Genomic DNA, 24,110 nt, shown 5'->3' with positions numbered 1-24,110 from the left:
GAATGCCTGAGGCCACATACATGATTGGCTGGCTGGGAAGCCGTGCAGGCCCTGATTTGTGGATTTGAATTCCTCAGCCCTCAGATATGATTGGCTGGCTTAGAAGCCATGAAGGCCCCAATATGCAAATTTGAATGCCTCAGGACACATATATGATTGGCTGGGAAGCCGTGCAGGCCCTGATTTGAAAATTTGAATTTCTCAGTCCTCACAGAGGATTGGCTGCCTGGGGACCTGGCAGAAATATATAGAAATAGTATGATTAAGCATAAATACTACATTTAGTAGAAATACTATGTTTTAGCACAAATACTATAAAAAGCAGAAATACTATAATTTAGCAGAAATACTATATTATTAAGCACAAATCCTATAAAAAGCAGAAATACTATATTAGGTACAAATCCTATAAAAAGCAGAAATACTATATTAGGCACAAATCCTATAAAAAGCAGAAATACTATATTAGGCACAAATAGTATAAAAAGCAGAAATATTATAATTTAGCAGAAATACTATATTAAGCACAAATCCTATAAAAAGCAGAAATACTATATTAGGTACAAATCCTATAAAAAGCAGAAATACTATATTAGGCACAAATAGCATAAAAAGCAGAAATACTATAATTTAGCAGAAATACTATGTTAGGCACAAATCCTATAAAAAGAACAAATACTATAATTTAGCAGAAATACTATATTAGGCACAAATCTTATGAAAAGCAGAAATAGTATGATTTAGCAGAAATACTGTATTTAGCACAAGTACCGAAAAGTACCAGAAATACTATGATTTAGCAGAATAGTAATAACTTACAAAATTACAAATATGGAGGCATATTGAAACACAAATGCAGAGAGGGACACACAAACACAGGCTCTAATCCAGTCAACCAGTCTAACTATATTCAATTTAAATCCTACAATGACATGCTGCCAAATAAGGGCAGGGTCCTCTCTCTCCCACTAAACACACACACACACACACACACACACACACACACAGAGGGAGAGAGCTGCCGAATTTAAATCCACCAATCAGAGTGGCTGTTTACGTTTTCCCGCCAAAACAGGTGCATCCTTTTTACACACGCAGCACAGAGAGGCACAGGATTATTGCAGCCTATTTCTCATAGTGATGACTCCCCTCAAACAAATGACCATAATTTCCTAACCGTAGGGGCTAGAGCCGTCATTCTTACACCGTTTTGTTCAGAAGAGATGGGGGAATCTTCCAGTGTTAACAATTTATCATTAAAATGTGAATTATTAAAGATATTTGACTTGTAATGCACCATAACTGAGTAGAGCGAAGCAAAAACTGCCTTGACTTGCCCTCAAACAACGCTTTCTAACTCGAAATCTATTTGGAGTATCGATATCATTCTTTCACCGTAAGAGACAGCAGGCTTTGGTGAACAATCATGGAAATTTTCAGGTCTCTGTGGAAATCCAACAAAAAGTTATGACGAGAGAAAAAAGTGGTTCATTTCCACAGTTTGAAATCTGAAGAAATCTGAGCGAAGGACGAATTTCCTACCCTCAAACAAGTCCAACTCATTTCAGAACGGTAATAGGTGAGAAAGAAATTCTTGAATTGTGAGCGTCAGGAGTGTCTGAAGATATACCGGGACAAGCCTCATGTCTTAAAGTCGCTTCGTTAAGGAGATATGACGATTCGAATATGCCTCTCATTACAGAAATCCAGCGATGATTTTGAACAAGCTCTCCATTGACTTTCTATGCAGAGTTTTGAGACCTTGTGTTGGTCTGAGGAGATTTGCCAAAATTCTATAAATCCCACAACAATGATAGTGACATTTTCTGAAAGCCAGCAAAAATACCTACGTTTTGATGTATAATTTGTGGAAGTTGAGTGAAAATTGAGCAAGTAGCAAACAGTTGTTCGGACATGAAGAGAAGGCTGCAAAAGCTTCAGTGTCACACTGGAAGCCAAGAGCATAGCAACCATAACAACGCATGTATTTTGTGAAAAATCACAATTTTGCAACTCAAAACTTTAAGAGGCATAAAAGTAAAACGGTAAAATATTTGAAAAAGCTGAAACATACATGAATAGCCCAATAATTTGTGAACATTTTAAAGTTTGAATGGTTGTTCTAGGTGAAAATTTGAGGAAGTAGTTAAGTTTCAAAAACAAGCAAAATTTAGCAGAATTGCTGAAGTTTCCCATTAATTTCAATGGGACAAATTAAAGGAAAAAAGTGGAATATTTTAAAAAGTATAATAGTTAAAAATACCAAAAGATATAGCCGGAAAGAGCAAAAATAGCTGAATAGTTTAAAATTTGAACGGTGAAAATCGGCTGAAAATTGTGGAAGTAGTTCTACGGCGAAAAGTGTACGGAAGCAACTAGAATAATAAAGTATAAAGAATAAAGAGAAACAGGAACTCAATAGTGTGGATGCTTAAAGCATCCACACAATAAAGAGAAACAGGAACTCAATAGTGTGGATGCTTAAAGCATCCACACAATAAAGAATAAAGAGAAACAGGAACTCTATAGTGTGGATGCTTAAGCATCCACACAATAAAGAGAAACAGGAACTCAATAGTGTGGATGCTTAAAGCATCCACACAATAAAGAGAAACAGGAACTCAATAGTGTGGATGCTTAAAGCATCCACACAATAATAATAAATCCGAGCAATAGTAATAAGTGTGCCTTTTGGCATAGGCACACTTAACAATATCACATAAAATAGGCATATGGTCAGAGAACACCGCATCCTCGACAAGTACGTTTTGGACAGATAAACCATGTGATAAAACCAAGTCCAGTGTGTGACCACGTTCTTGAGTGGCACCTTTAACAGACTGAATAAAGTTAAAAGAGTTCACCAAGTCCAGAAAGTCCTTAGCCAGGGGCTTCCCCGGGCAGCAGACGTGTATATTAAAATCACCAAGTAAAAGGATCTGGTCATACCGTGATGCACTCGGATAAAAACTCCTTGTTATATTTTGGGGGCCGATAAACAATCGCACACAACAGCCAAGACGAGTGGCCCAGTTCACACAAACAGAGTTCAAAACTGGTGTGGCGTGTTGATGGGGATAGCTGCTTAAAGTCAAGATGTGCCTTAAAAACAACAGCTAGCCCTCCTCCGCGACCAGAAACTCTCGGAACACTAAAAAAGGCACAGCCAGCCGGCAGTAATTCAGAAAAGGCACTTAACTCACCGGGTGGAATCCAAGTTTCAGTCAAGCAAAGAAAATCCAGTGCATGGGAAGCGAAAAATTCCTTCAAAATGAATGTCTTATTTGCCACCGATCTGGCGTTAATTAATCCCAACCTGAGAGGAATTGGCTCGGGAGCTTCCGAGGCAGCAACAACCAGGTCCACAGGTCGGAGGTTTGTTTGGTCCACTCCACGCCAACGCAGATGTCGGAGAGGAGAGGGTTTTGCAGAACCCTTCTCGAGAGATCCCACAACAGGAACCAAGCAGGAGTCCACCGGGTCCAAAGCACGCAACGGCACCAAGAGTCGCGGGCAGGATCGACAAATTGAGCGAAGCTCATGAGGAAAACAAGAGATCCTGAGTCTCAGTTTGACAAGGCGACCTCCACGGTTACCTCGTCTCCTGCGTCGCTTCCGCACATCCAGTGGCAATGGTAAGGAGCGCCAGTGAGGTGGTGTTACTTCCAAATCGGGAGGCAGAAAGCCTTGGTTGTCATTTCCAAACCGAGCTAAAGCTTGGGTAGATAAGCCTATTTCCAATAATGTCTGGCGATCATAAAACAATGCAGGGCTGACATGTTGCACAAAATTGACTAAAAACAATAAAATAAAACAAATAGAAGAGAGCGATAGACGGCATGCCAAACACACAGGCGCCATCTTGGTGCAGTCACTACAGCAACCAGGCTCACACCTGCCTGCTTAACGAGCTCTGCCTGCCACTGTGCCAAGATTCATCTTAGAAATTTCTGTTACAACTAAGTAGTTGGAGTTAGATTAAGTCAACAGGTACAATAAGTCAGATTGTACAGGGTTTTGCCACAGATTAACAGTTTGTCAGTAGTTAGTATAGGCCAACTTAATAGAGCATTCTCATTGGCCTGTTAAATTCAAGCTGATTGTGTATTGGTGGACTTGTCTTCTGCACACAGGATTTTCAGCAGCATCTACCTCTCTGTAGTGGATTTTCCCACATTTTAAATAATCTAATTTCATTTAATATTTCTGTTTTTAGTCTGTATAGTTTATCTCCCCACGAATATACTCAAAGTAGTCTTAAAATAAAACCCACAAAACAGTTCAAGATGACATACTTTTTATTTGCTTGTTTAATGCCAGTTGCCCTCTTTCTCTGTATGTCACTCATTCGCTTATACTCAGGCAAAAAGTACCAATTTGTATGCTGATGAGTCTTGTGTATTTTTTTCCTCTGTCTCTCTATGACAGAGAAATATATATATGCTCAATATTGCTGTTCAAACGGATGCTCAAATTTCCAAGCACCACCTGAACGCCTCATCGGTCTTTAAACAATCACTGCACCAACTGTCGTCATTCTGCTTTGCTCTCTGCCGTGGTAGGTACAAAACGCTCAGTATTCACTGTTTTATTTTTATGACATAAAAATACATGTTTGACATTTAAACTCACAAATCAAATTCAACAGAGTTCAAAGAATAAAGAAAGCAAAAAAAGAATAACCTTCACTATCATTTATATAGGTTTATGACGTTTTGCTGTTAGCAGCAGTGCTAACGCTAGCTTCAATGCTAATGCTAGCAACAATGCTAACGCTAGCCTTAGCAGTTGTTAACTGACAAAAAAGAATATTCCTGTGATATTTATTGGCGGTCAGTGAGACAAAAGTAACAAATGAGCTTTATTATTGCCACCTTATTTTTATAAATAAAAAGTATGTCATCATTTCTAATTTACATTTAAAACATTTTCAGCTATTTTCCAACTTCTTCTGTGTGGATATCAGCTTTTAGCACTTCAGCACTTTTGTTTTCAGGCGAAAATTTCTGTATTTTTCATCTCATTCAAAATTTTTAACTTAAATTCAGCAATTAATTCATTTCAGTGCATACATTCAGATTCAAGCATTCACACTGCAGTTTCTTCAGAAAATGCACTTTCTAGTTATAGAGTGAAATCCAGAGACAAAAAAGTAACCGGTAAGATGTGCTTATGAAGTGATCTTTTATATTAAATGTAACAGGGAGATGTTTGTTTATTAATAAAGATGACCTTATGTTGGGATATGGGATATGTTGCCTGTTGTGTTTAATCATGTTGACAGTTTTAAGAAGCTCTGACTTTGTAGTCTTTAGGTGTTCTCTGATGATGTGTTGAATGGTAGGCAGTTTCTCATGATCACTTCTCACTTGTCACAACTGTCACCAGCCCTGGAAACTCTGCCTCTGCAGGAATGAAACCTCACAATGTGTCCCGTCTTAGGAGGGCACCTAGCCTGAGCAGAACCCGTCCTTCACTGTCCCACAGTTCAGGTGAGTTGATCTTAAAAACCTTTTACTACATGCTGCATAATCTTTGTTGCACACAGAAAATTATTGTCCCTGTTTAACGACACTCAGTAACATTATAATGATATAAACCATTGCTATAACAGGCCTTTGTTTATAGAAAATGTTGGAACATTAATTAATTAAACCTCTGGGACCATCAGAGAATGGGTGAATAAGATGTTTGCTCTGGGTAATGTGCTTCAATACTTTGTTTTGACAACCTGCTGTTAATGCACCGCCACACACACACACACACACACACACACACACACACACACACACAGAGCGCTTGTTTTCAGCCTGATTGAGATGTAACATGAGACTGAATCTGTGTGTTGTGTGGTGTTTAATGGGCCATTTAGATGAGCTGTCCCCTGGCAGTTTGGGGCACAGGAAAAATCTCTCAGATCCTGCAGAGCTGTGTCCGTTTTCCAAACCTGAGCTGGCGCTGGTGCAAAGCTTCAATCTGCTGAACTCTGAAGACTGGTGAGAAATAATCAATCCATCATCCTTAAGCATCTCTTTGAATGTGGACCACAGAGTAAAATTATTACCCTTTGTGCGTTGTTATTTTCGAATGTAGGGCGAAGAAGATTGAAGGACTGACATTCCTGCGCTCTCTTGCACACTATCACTCAGATACACTTCAGGCTCAGCTTCATGATGTTTGCCTATCTCTCATTCAAGAGGTAATATCATTTTTTGAATAACAATCCCACTTAATTTTGGGAATCTATGCATGGCGGTGTTTGATTCTGCTGTTCCAGTTTTGCAATTCTATTTAATTTCTCTGTGTCTTAATAGTTTTGCTTCATAATTATATATAGTCTCAGCTATAATTGCCTGGCATTTTGCTAAATTCCCATTGGAGAATCGGCTGAAAAATCTGGCGTTAATTAATCCCAACCTGAGAGGAATTGGCTCGGGAGCTTCCGAGGCAGCAACAACCAGGTCCACAGGTCGGAGGTTTGTTTGGTCCACTCCACGCCAACGCAGATGTCGGAGAGGAGAGGGTTTTGCAGAACCCTTCTCGAGAGATCCCACAACAGGAACCAAGCAGGAGTCCACCGGGTCCAAAGCACGCAACGGCACCAAGAGTCGCGGGCAGGATCGACAAATTGAGCGAAGCTCATGAGGAAAACAAGAGATCCTGAGTCTCAGTTTGACAAGGCGACCTCCACGGTTACCTCGTCTCCTGCGTCGCTTCCGCACATCCAGTGGCAATGGTAAGGAGCGCCAGTGAGGTGGTGTTACTTCCAAATCGGGAGGCAGAAAGCCTTGGTTGTCATTTCCAAACCGAGCTAAAGCTTGGGTAGATAAGCCTATTTCCAATAATGTCTGGCGATCATAAAACAATGCAGGGCTGACATGTTGCACAAAATTGACTAAAAACAATAAAATAAAACAAATAGAAGAGAGCGATAGACGGCATGCCAAACACACAGGCGCCATCTTGGTGCAGTCACTACAGCAACCAGGCTCACACCTGCCTGCTTAACGAGCTCTGCCTGCCACTGTGCCAAGATTCATCTTAGAAATTTCTGTTACAACTAAGTAGTTGGAGTTAGATTAAGTCAACAGGTACAATAAGTCAGATTGTACAGGGTTTTGCCACAGATTAACAGTTTGTCAGTAGTTAGTATAGGCCAACTTAATAGAGCATTCTCATTGGCCTGTTAAATTCAAGCTGATTGTGTATTGGTGGACTTGTCTTCTGCACACAGGATTTTCAGCAGCATCTACCTCTCTGTAGTGGATTTTCCCACATTTTAAATAATCTAATTTCATTTAATATTTCTGTTTTTAGTCTGTATAGTTTATCTCCCCACGAATATACTCAAAGTAGTCTTAAAATAAAACCCACAAAACAGTTCAAGATGACATACTTTTTATTTGCTTGTTTAATGCCAGTTGCCCTCTTTCTCTGTATGTCACTCATTCGCTTATACTCAGGCAAAAAGTACCAATTTGTATGCTGATGAGTCTTGTGTATTTTTTTCCTCTGTCTCTCTATGACAGAGAAATATATATATGCTCAATATTGCTGTTCAAACGGATGCTCAAATTTCCAAGCACCACCTGAACGCCTCATCGGTCTTTAAACAATCACTGCACCAACTGTCATCATTCTGCTTTGCTCTCTGCCGTGGTAGGTACAAAACGCTCAGTATTCACTGTTTTATTTTTATGACATAAAAATACATGTTTGACATTTAAACTCACAAATCAAATTCAACAGAGTTCAAAGAATAAAGAAAGCAAAAAAAGAATAACCTTCACTATCATTTATATAGGTTTATGACGTTTTGCTGTTAGCAGCAGTGCTAACGCTAGCTTCAATGCTAATGCTAGCAACAATGCTAACGCTAGCCTTAGCAGTTGTTAACTGACAAAAAAGAATATTCCTGTGATATTTATTGGCGGTCAGTGAGACAAAAGTAACAAATGAGCTTTATTATTGCCACCTTATTTTTATAAATAAAAAGTATGTCATCATTTCTAATTTACATTTAAAACATTTTCAGCTATTTTCCAACTTCTTCTGTGTGGATATCAGCTTTTAGCACTTCAGCACTTTTGTTTTCAGGCGAAAATTTCTGTATTTTTCATCTCATTCAAAATTTTTAACTTAAATTCAGCAATTAATTCATTTCAGTGCATACATTCAGATTCAAGCATTCACACTGCAGTTTCTTCAGAAAATGCACTTTCTAGTTATAGAGTGAAATCCAGAGACAAAAAAGTAACCGGTAAGATGTGCTTATGAAGTGATCTTTTATATTAAATGTAACAGGGAGATGTTTGTTTATTAATAAAGATGACCTTATGTTGGGATATGGGATATGTTGCCTGTTGTGTTTAATCATGTTGACAGTTTTAAGAAGCTCTGACTTTGTAGTCTTTAGGTGTTCTCTGATGATGTGTTGAATGGTAGGCAGTTTCTCATGATCACTTCTCACTTGTCACAACTGTCACCAGCCCTGGAAACTCTGCCTCTGCAGGAATGAAACCTCACAATGTGTCCCGTCTTAGGAGGGCACCTAGCCTGAGCAGAACCCGTCCTTCACTGTCCCACAGTTCAGGTGAGTTGATCTTAAAAACCTTTTACTACATGCTGCATAATCTTTGTTGCACACAGAAAATTATTGTCCCTGTTTAACGACACTCAGTAACATTATAATGATATAAACCATTGCTATAACAGGCCTTTGTTTATAGAAAATGTTGGAACATTAATTAATTAAACCTCTGGGACCATCAGAGAATGGGTGAATAAGATGTTTGCTCTGGGTAATGTGCTTCAATACTTTGTTTTGACAACCTGCTGTTAATGCACCGCCACACACACACACACACACACACACACACACACACACACACACACACACACACACACACACACAGAGCGCTTGTTTTCAGCCTGATTGAGATGTAACATGAGACTGAATCTGTGTGTTGTGTGGTGTTTAATGGGCCATTTAGATGAGCTGTCCCCTGGCAGTTTGGGGCACAGGAAAAATCTCTCAGATCCTGCAGAGCTGTGTCCGTTTTCCAAACCTGAGCTGGCGCTGGTGCAAAGCTTCAATCTGCTGAACTCTGAAGACTGGTGAGAAATAATCAATCCATCATCCTTAAGCATCTCTTTGAATGTGGACCACAGAGTAAAATTATTACCCTTTGTGCGTTGTTATTTTCGAATGTAGGGCGAAGAAGATTGAAGGACTGACATTCCTGCGCTCTCTTGCACACTATCACTCAGATACACTTCAGGCTCAGCTTCATGATGTTTGCCTATCTCTCATTCAAGAGGTAATATCATTTTTTGAATAACAATCCCACTTAATTTTGGGAATCTATGCATGGCGGTGTTTGATTCTGCTGTTCCAGTTTTGCAATTCTATTTAATTTCTCTGTGTCTTAATAGTTTTGCTTCATAATTATATATAGTCTCAGCTATAATTGCCTGGCATTTTGCTAAATTCCCATTGGAGAATCGGCTGAAAAATCTGGCGTTAATTAATCCCAACCTGAGAGGAATTGGCTCGGGAGCTTCCGAGGCAGCAACAACCAGGTCCACAGGTCGGAGGTTTGTTTGGTCCACTCCACGCCAACGCAGATGTCGGAGAGGAGAGGGTTTTGCAGAACCCTTCTCGAGAGATCCCACAACAGGAACCAAGCAGGAGTCCACCGGGTCCAAAGCACGCAACGGCACCAAGAGTCGCGGGCAGGATCGACAAATTGAGCGAAGCTCATGAGGAAAACAAGAGATCCTGAGTCTCAGTTTGACAAGGCGACCTCCACGGTTACCTCGTCTCCTGCGTCGCTTCCGCACATCCAGTGGCAATGGTAAGGAGCGCCAGTGAGGTGGTGTTACTTCCAAATCGGGAGGCAGAAAGCCTTGGTTGTCATTTCCAAACCGAGCTAAAGCTTGGGTAGATAAGCCTATTTCCAATAATGTCTGGCGATCATAAAACAATGCAGGGCTGACATGTTGCACAAAATTGACTAAAAACAATAAAATAAAACAAATAGAAGAGAGCGATAGACGGCATGCCAAACACACAGGCGCCATCTTGGTGCAGTCACTACAGCAACCAGGCTCACACCTGCCTGCTTAACGAGCTCTGCCTGCCACTGTGCCAAGATTCATCTTAGAAATTTCTGTTACAACTAAGTAGTTGGAGTTAGATTAAGTCAACAGGTACAATAAGTCAGATTGTACAGGGTTTTGCCACAGATTAACAGTTTGTCAGTAGTTAGTATAGGCCAACTTAATAGAGCATTCTCATTGGCCTGTTAAATTCAAGCTGATTGTGTATTGGTGGACTTGTCTTCTGCACACAGGATTTTCAGCAGCATCTACCTCTCTGTAGTGGATTTTCCCACATTTTAAATAATCTAATTTCATTTAATATTTCTGTTTTTAGTCTGTATAGTTTATCTCCCCACGAATATACTCAAAGTAGTCTTAAAATAAAACCCACAAAACAGTTCAAGATGACATACTTTTTATTTGCTTGTTTAATGCCAGTTGCCCTCTTTCTCTGTATGTCACTCATTCGCTTATACTCAGGCAAAAAGTACCAATTTGTATGCTGATGAGTCTTGTGTATTTTTTTCCTCTGTCTCTCTATGACAGAGAAATATATATATGCTCAATATTGCTGTTCAAACGGATGCTCAAATTTCCAAGCACCACCTGAACGCCTCATCGGTCTTTAAACAATCACTGCACCAACTGTCGTCATTCTGCTTTGCTCTCTGCCGTGGTAGGTACAAAACGCTCAGTATTCACTGTTTTATTTTTATGACATAAAAATACATGTTTGACATTTAAACTCACAAATCAAATTCAACAGAGTTCAAAGAATAAAGAAAGCAAAAAAAGAATAACCTTCACTATCATTTATATAGGTTTATGACGTTTTGCTGTTAGCAGCAGTGCTAACGCTAGCTTCAATGCTAATGCTAGCAACAATGCTAACGCTAGCCTTAGCAGTTGTTAACTGACAAAAAAGAATATTCCTGTGATATTTATTGGCGGTCAGTGAGACAAAAGTAACAAATGAGCTTTATTATTGCCACCTTATTTTTATAAATAAAAAGTATGTCATCATTTCTAATTTACATTTAAAACATTTTCAGCTATTTTCCAACTTCTTCTGTGTGGATATCAGCTTTTAGCACTTCAGCACTTTTGTTTTCAGGCGAAAATTTCTGTATTTTTCATCTCATTCAAAATTTTTAACTTAAATTCAGCAATTAATTCATTTCAGTGCATACATTCAGATTCAAGCATTCACACTGCAGTTTCTTCAGAAAATGCACTTTCTAGTTATAGAGTGAAATCCAGAGACAAAAAAGTAACCGGTAAGATGTGCTTATGAAGTGATCTTTTATATTAAATGTAACAGGGAGATGTTTGTTTATTAATAAAGATGACCTTATGTTGGGATATGGGATATGTTGCCTGTTGTGTTTAATCATGTTGACAGTTTTAAGAAGCTCTGACTTTGTAGTCTTTAGGTGTTCTCTGATGATGTGTTGAATGGTAGGCAGTTTCTCATGATCACTTCTCACTTGTCACAACTGTCACCAGCCCTGGAAACTCTGCCTCTGCAGGAATGAAACCTCACAATGTGTCCCGTCTTAGGAGGGCACCTAGCCTGAGCAGAACCCGTCCTTCACTGTCCCACAGTTCAGGTGAGTTGATCTTAAAAACCTTTTACTACATGCTGCATAATCTTTGTTGCACACAGAAAATTATTGTCCCTGTTTAACGACACTCAGTAACATTATAATGATATAAACCATTGCTATAACAGGCCTTTGTTTATAGAAAATGTTGGAACATTAATTAATTAAACCTCTGGGACCATCAGAGAATGGGTGAATAAGATGTTTGCTCTGGGTAATGTGCTTCAATACTTTGTTTTGACAACCTGCTGTTAATGCACCGCCACACACACACACACACACACACACACACACACACACACAGAGCGCTTGTTTTCAGCCTGATTGAGATGTAACATGAGACTGAATCTGTGTGTTGTGTGGTGTTTAATGGGCCATTTAGATGAGCTGTCCCCTGGCAGTTTGGGGCACAGGAAAAATCTCTCAGATCCTGCAGAGCTGTGTCCGTTTTCCAAACCTGAGCTGGCGCTGGTGCAAAGCTTCAATCTGCTGAACTCTGAAGACTGGTGAGAAATAATCAATCCATCATCCTTAAGCATCTCTTTGAATGTGGACCACAGAGTAAAATTATTACCCTTTGTGCGTTGTTATTTTCGAATGTAGGGCGAAGAAGATTGAAGGACTGACATTCCTGCGCTCTCTTGCACACTATCACTCAGATACACTTCAGGCTCAGCTTCATGATGTTTGCCTATCTCTCATTCAAGAGGTAATATCATTTTTTGAATAACAATCCCACTTAATTTTGGGAATCTATGCATGGCGGTGTTTGATTCTGCTGTTCCAGTTTTGCAATTCTATTTAATTTCTCTGTGTCTTAATAGTTTTGCTTCATAATTATATATAGTCTCAGCTATAATTGCCTGGCATTTTGCTAAATTCCCATTGGAGAATCGGCTGAAAAATCTGGCGTTAATTAATCCCAACCTGAGAGGAATTGGCTCGGGAGCTTCCGAGGCAGCAACAACCAGGTCCACAGGTCGGAGGTTTGTTTGGTCCACTCCACGCCAACGCAGATGTCGGAGAGGAGAGGGTTTTGCAGAACCCTTCTCGAGAGATCCCACAACAGGAACCAAGCAGGAGTCCACCGGGTCCAAAGCACGCAACGGCACCAAGAGTCGCGGGCAGGATCGACAAATTGAGCGAAGCTCATGAGGAAAACAAGAGATCCTGAGTCTCAGTTTGACAAGGCGACCTCCACGGTTACCTCGTCTCCTGCGTCGCTTCCGCACATCCAGTGGCAATGGTAAGGAGCGCCAGTGAGGTGGTGTTACTTCCAAATCGGGAGGCAGAAAGCCTTGGTTGTCATTTCCAAACCGAGCTAAAGCTTGGGTAGATAAGCCTATTTCCAATAATGTCTGGCGATCATAAAACAATGCAGGGCTGACATGTTGCACAAAATTGACTAAAAACAATAAAATAAAACAAATAGAAGAGAGCGATAGACGGCATGCCAAACACACAGGCGCCATCTTGGTGCAGTCACTACAGCAACCAGGCTCACACCTGCCTGCTTAACGAGCTCTGCCTGCCACTGTGCCAAGATTCATCTTAGAAATTTCTGTTACAACTAAGTAGTTGGAGTTAGATTAAGTCAACAGGTACAATAAGTCAGATTGTACAGGGTTTTGCCACAGATTAACAGTTTGTCAGTAGTTAGTATAGGCCAACTTAATAGAGCATTCTCATTGGCCTGTTAAATTCAAGCTGATTGTGTATTGGTGGACTTGTCTTCTGCACACAGGATTTTCAGCAGCATCTACCTCTCTGTAGTGGATTTTCCCACATTTTAAATAATCTAATTTCATTTAATATTTCTGTTTTTAGTCTGTATAGTTTATCTCCCCACGAATATACTCAAAGTAGTCTTAAAATAAAACCCACAAAACAGTTCAAGATGACATACTTTTTATTTGCTTGTTTAATGCCAGTTGCCCTCTTTCTCTGTATGTCACTCATTCGCTTATACTCAGGCAAAAAGTACCAATTTGTATGCTGATGAGTCTTGTGTATTTTTTTCCTCTGTCTCTCTATGACAGAGAAATATATATATGCTCAATATTGCTGTTCAAACGGATGCTCAAATTTCCAAGCACCACCTGAACGCCTCATCGGTCTTTAAACAATCACTGCACCAACTGTCATCATTCTGCTTTGCTCTCTGCCGTGGTAGGTACAAAACGCTCAGTATTCACTGTTTTATTTTTATGACATAAAAATACATGTTTGACATTTAAACTCACAAATCAAATTCAACAGAGTTCAAAGAATAAAGAAAGCAAAAAAAGAATAACCTTCACTATCATTTATATAGGTTTATGACGTTTTGCTGTTAGCAGCAGTGCTAACGCTAGCTTCAATGCTAATGCTAGCAACAATGCTAACGCTAGCCTTAGCAGTTGTTAACTGACAAAAAAGAATATTCCTGTGATATTTATTGGCGGTCAGTGAGACAAAAGTAACAAATGAGCTTTATTATTGCCACCTTATTTTTATAAATAAAAAGTATGTCATCATTTCTAATTTACATTTAAAACATTTTCAGCTATTTTCCAACTTCTTCTGTGTGGATATCAGCTTTTAGCACTTCAGCACTTTTGTTTTCAGGCGAAAATTTCTGTATTTTTCATCTCATTCAAAATTTTTAACTTAAATTCAGCAATTAATTCATTTCAGTGCATACATTCAGATTCAAGCATTCACACTGCAGTTTCTTCAGAAAATGCACTTTCTAGTTATAGAGTGAAATCCAGAGACAAAAAAGTAACCGGTAAGATGTGCTTATGAAGTGATCTTTTATATTAAATGTAACAGGGAGATGTTTGTTTATTAATAAAGATGACCTTATGTTGGGATATGGGATATGTTGCCTGTTGTGTTTAATCATGTTGACAGTTTTAAGAAGCTCTGACTTTGTAGTCTTTAGGTGTTCTCTGATGATGTGTTGAATGGTAGGCAGTTTCTCATGATCACTTCTCACTTGTCACAACTGTCACCAGCCCTGGAAACTCTGCCTCTGCAGGAATGAAACCTCACAATGTGTCCCGTCTTAGGAGGGCACCTAGCCTGAGCAGAACCCGTCCTTCACTGTCCCACAGTTCAGGTGAGTTGATCTTAAAAACCTTTTACTACATGCTGCATAATCTTTGTTGCACACAGAAAATTATTGTCCCTGTTTAACGACACTCAGTAACATTATAATGATATAAACCATTGCTATAACAGGCCTTTGTTTATAGAAAATGTTGGAACATTAATTAATTAAACCTCTGGGACCATCAGAGAATGGGTGAATAAGATGTTTGCTCTGGGTAATGTGCTTCAATACTTTGTTTTGACAACCTGCTGTTAATGCACCGCCACACACACACACACACACACACACACACACACACACACACACACACACACACACACACACACACAGAGCGCTTGTTTTCAGCCTGATTGAGATGTAACATGAGACTGAATCTGTGTGTTGTGTGGTGTTTAATGGGCCATTTAGATGAGCTGTCCCCTGGCAGTTTGGGGCACAGGAAAAATCTCTCAGATCCTGCAGAGCTGTGTCCGTTTTCCAAACCTGAGCTGGCGCTGGTGCAAAGCTTCAATCTGCTGAACTCTGAAGACTGGTGAGAAATAATCAATCCATCATCCTTAAGCATCTCTTTGAATGTGGACCACAGAGTAAAATTATTACCCTTTGTGCGTTGTTATTTTCGAATGTAGGGCGAAGAAGATTGAAGGACTGACATTCCTGCGCTCTCTTGCACACTATCACTCAGATACACTTCAGGCTCAGCTTCATGATGTTTGCCTATCTCTCATTCAAGAGGTAATATCATTTTTTGAATAACAATCCCACTTAATTTTGGGAATCTATGCATGGCGGTGTTTGATTCTGCTGTTCCAGTTTTGCAATTCTATTTAATTTCTCTGTGTCTTAATAGTTTTGCTTCATAATTATATATAGTCTCAGCTATAATTGCCTGGCATTTTGCTAAATTCCCATTGGAGAATCGGCTGAAAAATCTGGCGTTAATTAATCCCAACCTGAGAGGAATTGGCTCGGGAGCTTCCGAGGCAGCAACAACCAGGTCCACAGGTCGGAGGTTTGTTTGGTCCACTCCACGCCAACGCAGATGTCGGAGAGGAGAGGGTTTTGCAGAACCCTTCTCGAGAGATCCCACAACAGGAACCAAGCAGGAGTCCACCGGGTCCAAAGCACGCAACGGCACCAAGAGTCGCGGGCAGGATCGACAAATTGAGCGAAGCTCATGAGGAAAACAAGAGATCCTGAGTCTCAGTTTGACAAGGCGACCTCCACGGTTACCTCGTCTCCTGCGTCGCTTCCGCACATCCAGTGGCAATGGTAAGGAGCGCCAGTGAGGTGGTGTTACTTCCAAATCGGGAGGCAGAAAGCCTTGGTTGTCATTTCCAAACCGAGCTAAAGCTTGGGTAGATAAGCCTATTTCCAATAATGTCTGGCGATCATAAAACAATGCAGGGCTGACATGTTGCACAAAATTGACTAAAAACAATAAAATAAAACAAATAGAAGAGAGCGATAGACGGCATGCCAAACACACAGGCGCCATCTTGGTGCAGTCACTACAGCAACCAGGCTCACACCTGCCTGCTTAACGAGCTCTGCCTGCCACTGTGCCAAGATTCATCTTAGAAATTTCTGTTACAACTAAGTAGTTGGAGTTAGATTAAGTCAACAGGTACAATAAGTCAGATTGTACAGGGTTTTGCCACAGATTAACAGTTTGTCAGTAGTTAGTATAGGCCAACTTAATAGAGCATTCTCATTGGCCTGTTAAATTCAAGCTGATTGTGTATTGGTGGACTTGTCTTCTGCACACAGGATTTTCAGCAGCATCTACCTCTCTGTAGTGGATTTTCCCACATTTTAAATAATCTAATTTCATTTAATATTTCTGTTTTTAGTCTGTATAGTTTATCTCCCCACGAATATACTCAAAGTAGTCTTAAAATAAAACCCACAAAACAGTTCAAGATGACATACTTTTTATTTGCTTGTTTAATGCCAGTTGCCCTCTTTCTCTGTATGTCACTCATTCGCTTATACTCAGGCAAAAAGTACCAATTTGTATGCTGATGAGTCTTGTGTATTTTTTTCCTCTGTCTCTCTATGACAGAGAAATATATATATGCTCAATATTGCTGTTCAAACGGATGCTCAAATTTCCAAGCACCACCTGAACGCCTCATCGGTCTTTAAACAATCACTGCACCAACTGTCATCATTCTGCTTTGCTCTCTGCCGTGGTAGGTACAAAACGCTCAGTATTCACTGTTTTATTTTTATGACATAAAAATACATGTTTGACATTTAAACTCACAAATCAAATTCAACAGAGTTCAAAGAATAAAGAAAGCAAAAAAAGAATAACCTTCACTATCATTTATATAGGTTTATGACGTTTTGCTGTTAGCAGCAGTGCTAACGCTAGCTTCAATGCTAATGCTAGCAACAATGCTAACGCTAGCCTTAGCAGTTGTTAACTGACAAAAAAGAATATTCCTGTGATATTTATTGGCGGTCAGTGAGACAAAAGTAACAAATGAGCTTTATTATTGCCACCTTATTTTTATAAATAAAAAGTATGTCATCATTTCTAATTTACATTTAAAACATTTTCAGCTATTTTCCAACTTCTTCTGTGTGGATATCAGCTTTTAGCACTTCAGCACTTTTGTTTTCAGGCGAAAATTTCTGTATTTTTCATCTCATTCAAAATTTTTAACTTAAATTCAGCAATTAATTCATTTCAGTGCATACATTCAGATTCAAGCATTCACACTGCAGTTTCTTCAGAAAATGCACTTTCTAGTTATAGAGTGAAATCCAGAGACAAAAAAGTAACCGGTAAGATGTGCTTATGAAGTGATCTTTTATATTAAATGTAACAGGGAGATGTTTGTTTATTAATAAAGATGACCTTATGTTGGGATATGGGATATGTTGCCTGTTGTGTTTAATCATGTTGACAGTTTTAAGAAGCTCTGACTTTGTAGTCTTTAGGTGTTCTCTGATGATGTGTTGAATGGTAGGCAGTTTCTCATGATCACTTCTCACTTGTCACAACTGTCACCAGCCCTGGAAACTCTGCCTCTGCAGGAATGAAACCTCACAATGTGTCCCGTCTTAGGAGGGCACCTAGCCTGAGCAGAACCCGTCCTTCACTGTCCCACAGTTCAGGTGAGTTGATCTTAAAAACCTTTTACTACATGCTGCATAATCTTTGTTGCACACAGAAAATTATTGTCCCTGTTTAACGACACTCAGTAACATTATAATGATATAAACCATTGCTATAACAGGCCTTTGTTTATAGAAAATGTTGGAACATTAATTAATTAAACCTCTGGGACCATCAGAGAATGGGTGAATAAGATGTTTGCTCTGGGTAATGTGCTTCAATACTTTGTTTTGACAACCTGCTGTTAATGCACCGCCACACACACACACACACACACACACACACACACACACACACACACACACACACACACACACACACACACACACAGAGCGCTTGTTTTCAGCCTGATTGAGATGTAACATGAGACTGAATCTGTGTGTTGTGTGGTGTTTAATGGGCCATTTAGATGAGCTGTCCCCTGGCAGTTTGGGGCACAGGAAAAATCTCTCAGATCCTGCAGAGCTGTGTCCGTTTTCCAAACCTGAGCTGGCGCTGGTGCAAAGCTTCAATCTGCTGAACTCTGAAGACTGGTGAGAAATAATCAATCCATCATCCTTAAGCATCTCTTTGAATGTGGACCACAGAGTAAAATTATTACCCTTTGTGCGTTGTTATTTTCGAATGTAGGGCGAAGAAGATTGAAGGACTGACATTCCTGCGCTCTCTTGCACACTATCACTCAGATACACTTCAGGCTCGGCTTCATGATGTTTGCCTATCTCTCATTCAAGAGGTAATATAATTTTTTGAATAACAATCCCACTTAATTTTGGGAATCTATGCATGGCGGTGTTTGATTCTGCTGTTCCAGTTTTGCAATTCTATTTAATTTCTCTGTGTCTTAATAGTTTTGCTTCATAATTATATATAGTCTCAGCTATAATTGCTTGGCATTTTGCTAAATTCCCATTGGAGATTTTTTTTTTTTTTTGGTCAAATAGATATCTTGAATATCTAATCAGTGCTCATTTACTCTTCTTATACCTTAAGCACTAATATTGTTAATCTTATTTAGGTGAAGAACCTGCGGCCAGGTGTGTCCAGGGTTGCCGTGTGTACCCTGGGTGACCTGTACACACACCTTCAGCGAGCGATGGACCAGGAGCTAGAGGGGACAGTTAAAGCTTTACTGCAGAAGGCTGGGGAGAGTAATGCCTTCATTAGGCAGGGTGTAGATGCAGCACTGGATTGCATGGTGCAACACTGCACCCCTACTCGAAGCATCAATGCTTTACTTACTGGAGGACTCAGGTTAGATTACACACAGGACAGCTCTTTGTTGTTTGTTTGCTTCTTCTCTGTTTGGATCACTACATAATTTAAGCTTTGATTGCTGAATTGATTTCCTCCTCTGCTGATAGTCACCTTAATGCAGTGGTGAGGAAATGTATGGCTCAACATCTGGCTAATTTGGTTGAGAAGGTTGGTGCTGCACGTCTCCTTTCTGGGGCTAAAGATCTCACTGACAGAATTTTACCTGCCGTGGTCAAACTCGCACAAGACTCCTCACAAGAAGTTAGGTATGTAAAAACAAACAAACAAAAAAAAACAACTTTCATATTAATTCATTTAATTTTTGTGTTTTAACTTCTTTACAACTTATTCATATTTGCTTGAATGGTGAGATTATATTTTTATGCATTGCCAATAAAAAGCATTCAGCAATAACAGATAACAGTGGGAGGAAAATGTCAAATTTGAGACATTTTAAAAGTCTTTAGACCATAGGTACCAAATTTGGCCCGCAGCCTAATTACATTTGGCCCGCGAAGCCATACCAAATTACTATCAGAGCTGGCCTACTGGTATTATACAGCTAATATATATATTGTTTAGTATTAAGCTTTGCTTGTTCCATTCAGTTTTTCAGCAAAACTTGTTTGAGTCCATAAGAAAAGATTCATTCTTATATGTGAAGGAATAAATATATTTCAATAAATATTAACGTTAGCCCGCAACTTTGTTCCAGTTTTGAATTTTGCCCACTGTGTATTTGAGTTTGACACCCCTGCTTTAGACCATCAAAAGGATATAGTACAATCCAAATCTACTTTTGGTTTTGCTGGAATTGATTTTGTTATTGTTGACACTATTTGTTTTGGTGTCACTGTACTGTAATTACCTTGCATTTCATTAAAATATGTTTAGAAATACTTTTCCGTTGCTTTTGGACTGCAAACCCAAAGTGCCACTTTAACAAATGAGATAATATTACACCTTCTCCCCTCAAAGGTACTTTGGCCGTCGAATGCTGCTGTCCCTGTCTTCCCACCCAGAATTTAAAAAGATCCTGGAGAAATACATCCCTACGAAAGACCTGCAGACTGTCAGAGACACAGTCTTCACTCTAAAAACAAAGGTACGGTACCTTTGTCTTTATGTTTACAGGAAAATTGGTATTTTGGCTGGAAGTTAAATATAGGCATCTAACGCTGAGATTGTTGGGGGGGGGGTTAGGGTCTTGGCAAGATGCCTCAAGATACTCAGTCAGCCCGAGGCAGACATTCCCTCCCGGGCAGCAGTACAGTCAGAGCCTCATCACTCAACCAGACCAACAGGTGGGTGTGGATATCAACCAATGCTCCAGAGTAGCCCATTAAGGCAAATTTATTTTTCACAAATGTGTAATACATATGGAAAACACGTGAATTGTGATGCATTTTATATACAGGGAGTCTCACAGCCATTACAGCTGTAGATCTCAGACACAGAGTTTTGCAGAAAAGACTGAGTACATCAAGCAGATCTCGGATCTGCTGGCTTCAAAGGACTTCAGAGAGAGGATCAAAGGCATCGACCAGCTAGTGGCTGACTGCCAAAACAACCCAAACATGGTTATCAACAGTATATTCCCGGTTAATGTTTTCATTTTTCTTTCTCCAAATCCATTTAGTATGTCTTTATGTACATTGTGGTCTTTTCATTATAATGACAAAGTGTTTATCCTTCACTTTCTGATCTCCCTAATTCTAGGTGTTTGATGCCTTCAGAGCCAGGCTGCAGGAGTCCAACAGCAAGGTCAACTTGTATGCCCTGGAGTCTTTACAGAAAATCATCCACTTGTTAAAGGACAAGCTGTCCCAAGTGGTCAACATCCTGGTCCCAGCAATCGTGGACAATCACCTCAACTCAAAGAGCAATGCTATCTGCTCTGCTGCTATTGGAGCTATTAATGCACTCATCTTAAATATAGGTACTTACTTTGAGCATTAAAATAGAGGAGAAAGTTTTGGTTAAAAAAATTGCTTTAATTTGACTTTCATTTTTTTGCCTGCTACAGACAACATACTTCTCCTTCAGCCTTTTTGCACCAAGGCTCAGTTTTTAAGCGGGAAGGCAAAGGTGAACCTTATCGAAAAGGTCGCAGGTATGTCTGGTGTCCTAGTTTCGGCACTGTAATCAGCTTCTGCTTTGATGTATCTAAATGCAGTGTATTGCTTCTCATCTTCTATATTTAGATCTTGTGACAGAGCTCTACCCTCGTAAGCCCCAGATGGTAAAGCAGAAAGTGCTACCCTTGCTCTGGCACCTCTTGGGCACCTCTACCCACAGCGGCACCATTCATGGCCGGGGCGGCAGCGTAAGGGGTGCTACCGCCAACCTGTGCCAAGCCCTTTATGCCCAGATGGGGCCAAGCCTGAGCAAGTGTGCCGCCTCCCAGCCTGCCAATGTCCATAAAAGTCTAAATGATATCCTGAGGACCTTGTCGTAAGGTAAAGCAGGCTCCAAACAGAACCAAATGTCGAAAGAGGGACAGCATTAAAACTGATCTTACTTGAAGATGTTTCATTATCATTTCTTATAGTGCCTGCACTTTTATATAAACACAGAGAAAGTCCTTAAGAAGTTGGAGCTCTTATTCTTATCTCAGTGAGATTCCGTCTGGTACAGAAGCATGGATGGCTGTAACATAATGGCATCAGGTCTTTCACATGTCCAACCTGCTCTCTTTGCACTTTGAAAGTAGCTCATTGTCGTTGCTTTGTTTTTGTTTTTCCATAAACTCTACATGTACTGTAGACCAGCGGTCTCCAACCTGTTTTGCACCACGGACCGGTTTATGCCTGACAATATTTTCACGGACCGGCCTTTAAGGTGTCGCGGATAAATACAACAAAATAAAACTAGTACCGGTACCGAAAAAAAGAAGATTTATTCATAACACACGTGAAAAGACCCAGGAAAACCGAGTTAACGATAAAAATGATAACAAAATAACGCTGAAAACCGATAAAAACCCTGAAATGCTTGAAAAGCATTCACAGTATTGTTCTTTGAATCTTTATTATTATTTTTCCGTACATTTTTTGGACGCTAACTCCTTCAAAACTGTTCAACTTAGAAAAACCATTCAAACACCATTAGATTCCTCTTCTTTTGGACAAGTGTGCTTCTATTTTTCTCATTTTTAACATTTATATTTTTAATTTTATTCAACTTTATTCAACAAAAATTTCCCATGTATTTCAATGGGGAGACCCTTCAAATGACTCGGATGGAGAAGACCTAGAAGTTCAGTATCTCCTCCTCTGTATCAGAATAATGTCTGAAATATCTTACTTACTAACTACATCCACTTACTTGTTTGAAATGAAATAGGAAATAACATGAAATGAAACTAACCGGAAGACTGATCAGACAGCTCTGAGTCCGAATCCGGCTGAACTTCTAGGTCTTCTCCATCCGAGTCACAAGGGTCGACTTCCCTCAGGATCATTTCCAAGGCCTGCTGAGTGGTGAGTCTTCTCTGCATTTTCTTTCCTTGGAGAGGAGGTCCGTACACCACAGAATTCTTCAGGGCAATGAAGGATTAGGCTAAGTGCAGTGAGATTGTATCATATATATATATAGGGCTTGGCTTCCTGATCAATGGTCCACTACCAAAAGGAAGCCAAGCCCTGTCACCCTTTACAACAAAACAAAATGTTGAAATGTACTCACTCACTTTTTATTATTATTTGTAAATATGTGTACAAATGGTTGGTTTTTTGTACTGTTTTTATCAATAAATCTCAGCAACAAAGGACATACACCCATGTGTGTTGATTTCTCCCTAAGATGGCAAACTGAACCACTCCAAGTTGGTGACTTTTGGAGATTTATTTCCCTGGATGATTGAGAATGCATCAAGATGAAACACAAAAGGAAGTGCACAGCTTTTAGCAGCTCCCCCACACCCTCAATCACACACCCCCACTCCCCTCCCTCCAGAATTCCCAGGTAACAACCTAATATACATATGAATGACTAGCCAATTTAGCTTCCACTTGGCTGAAGCTAAAGCTTAGCTAAAAGCCTACCAGCCATTTGGCAGCTCTCCGGGTTTTATAGGTAGAAAAGCCAAATGGCTGCTCTCTGGGAGTTTAAGTTTAAACACTTCTCTTTCAACTGCTGCTGTGTCCACAGTGTTTGCTCTACAGCCATCATTGACCCTCAAAATGTCGCCATCGTTCTTCTCTTTCCAACAGTGTGTCTTTAAAAGCTCAGACATTTAAAAAATTTTTAAACTATGTGGATCCAAGTGGAGGGATCACATTTTAGTCATTCAGTGATTCAAAGAATATGAACTTTTAATATTCATTCAGATGTTTTCTGATTCTAAATTTTCTTTTCTCATTTCTTAGATTTTTCTAATTTACAATTAAAACATTTTCAGCTATTTTCTACGGTGGCCCCTAGAGACAAAGCATGTATAAACTCCAAAACACTTACAAATTCCAAATAGCACGCACAAACTCCTCAACACATACAAAATCCAAAACACATGCAAAATCCAAAACACATGCAAAATCCAAAACACGTACAAAATCCAAGACACGTACAAGCTCCAAAACACATACAAAATCCAAAACACGTACAAAATACAAAACACGTGCAAAATCCAAAACACGTGCAAACTCCAAAACACGTGCAAACTCCAAAACACGTGCAAACTCCAAAACACGTACAAAATTCAAAACACGTACAAAATTCAAAACACATACAAAATCCAAAACACATGCAAAATCCAAAACACGTACAAAATCCAAAACACGTGCAAAATCCAAAACACGTACAAAATTCAAAACACGTGCAAACTCCAAAACACATGCAAAATCCAAAACACGTACAAAATTCAAAACACATGCAAACTCCAAAACACATACAAAATCCAAAACACGTGCAAAATCCA

The 24,110-nt window shown here is 39.6% G+C and overlaps 2 protein-coding genes and 1 long non-coding RNA gene across 8 annotated transcripts in view; 1 reads left to right on the top strand and 2 right to left on the bottom strand.

The window, feature by feature from the left end:
- LOC146653840 (uncharacterized) overlaps positions 1-24,110 on the bottom strand; it is a 161,967-nt gene that overhangs the window by 82,309 nt on the left and 55,548 nt on the right. The window lies entirely within an intron of this gene.
- LOC146653842 (serine-protein kinase ATM-like) overlaps positions 1-24,110 on the bottom strand; it is a 140,419-nt gene that overhangs the window by 81,926 nt on the left and 34,383 nt on the right. The window lies entirely within an intron of this gene.
- LOC146653843 (TOG array regulator of axonemal microtubules protein 1-like) lies at positions 3,307-22,560 on the top strand. Of its 6 annotated transcripts, none has more exons than XM_085380538.1 (28): positions 3,307-3,635; positions 5,389-5,492; positions 5,873-5,996; positions 6,094-6,199; positions 6,382-6,736; positions 8,490-8,593; positions 8,994-9,117; positions 9,215-9,320; positions 9,436-9,857; positions 11,611-11,714; positions 12,091-12,214; positions 12,312-12,417; positions 12,533-12,954; positions 14,708-14,811; positions 15,214-15,337; positions 15,435-15,540; positions 15,656-16,077; positions 17,831-17,934; positions 18,345-18,468; positions 18,566-18,671; positions 18,954-19,189; positions 19,300-19,458; positions 20,171-20,297; positions 20,396-20,496; positions 20,610-20,793; positions 20,912-21,131; positions 21,219-21,305; positions 21,397-22,560. In XM_085380538.1, the coding sequence occupies exons 17-28, from the start codon at positions 15,983-15,985 to the stop codon at positions 21,648-21,650; spliced, it is 1,797 nt and encodes a 598-aa protein (XP_085236664.1). In that variant the 5' UTR covers positions 3,307-3,635; positions 5,389-5,492; positions 5,873-5,996; positions 6,094-6,199; positions 6,382-6,736; positions 8,490-8,593; positions 8,994-9,117; positions 9,215-9,320; positions 9,436-9,857; positions 11,611-11,714; positions 12,091-12,214; positions 12,312-12,417; positions 12,533-12,954; positions 14,708-14,811; positions 15,214-15,337; positions 15,435-15,540; positions 15,656-15,982; the 3' UTR covers positions 21,651-22,560. The 6 variants fall into 6 exon arrangements, with proteins under 6 accessions (XP_085236664.1, XP_085236663.1, XP_085236662.1 ...); XM_085380537.1 differs by having other exon boundaries at positions 6,315-6,736; positions 9,503-9,857; XM_085380536.1 differs by having other exon boundaries at positions 6,315-6,736; positions 12,600-12,954.

Source organism: Rhamphochromis longiceps, linkage group LG14 (assembly GCF_057381845.1).
Source record: "Rhamphochromis longiceps isolate RC_006_pf linkage group LG14, R_longiceps_female_GT1.1, whole genome shotgun sequence".
NCBI lineage: Eukaryota > Metazoa > Chordata > Actinopteri > Cichliformes > Cichlidae > Rhamphochromis > Rhamphochromis longiceps.
The sequence above is the reverse complement of the archived record's forward strand: the minus strand, read 5'-3'. Positions and strand labels throughout refer to the sequence as shown.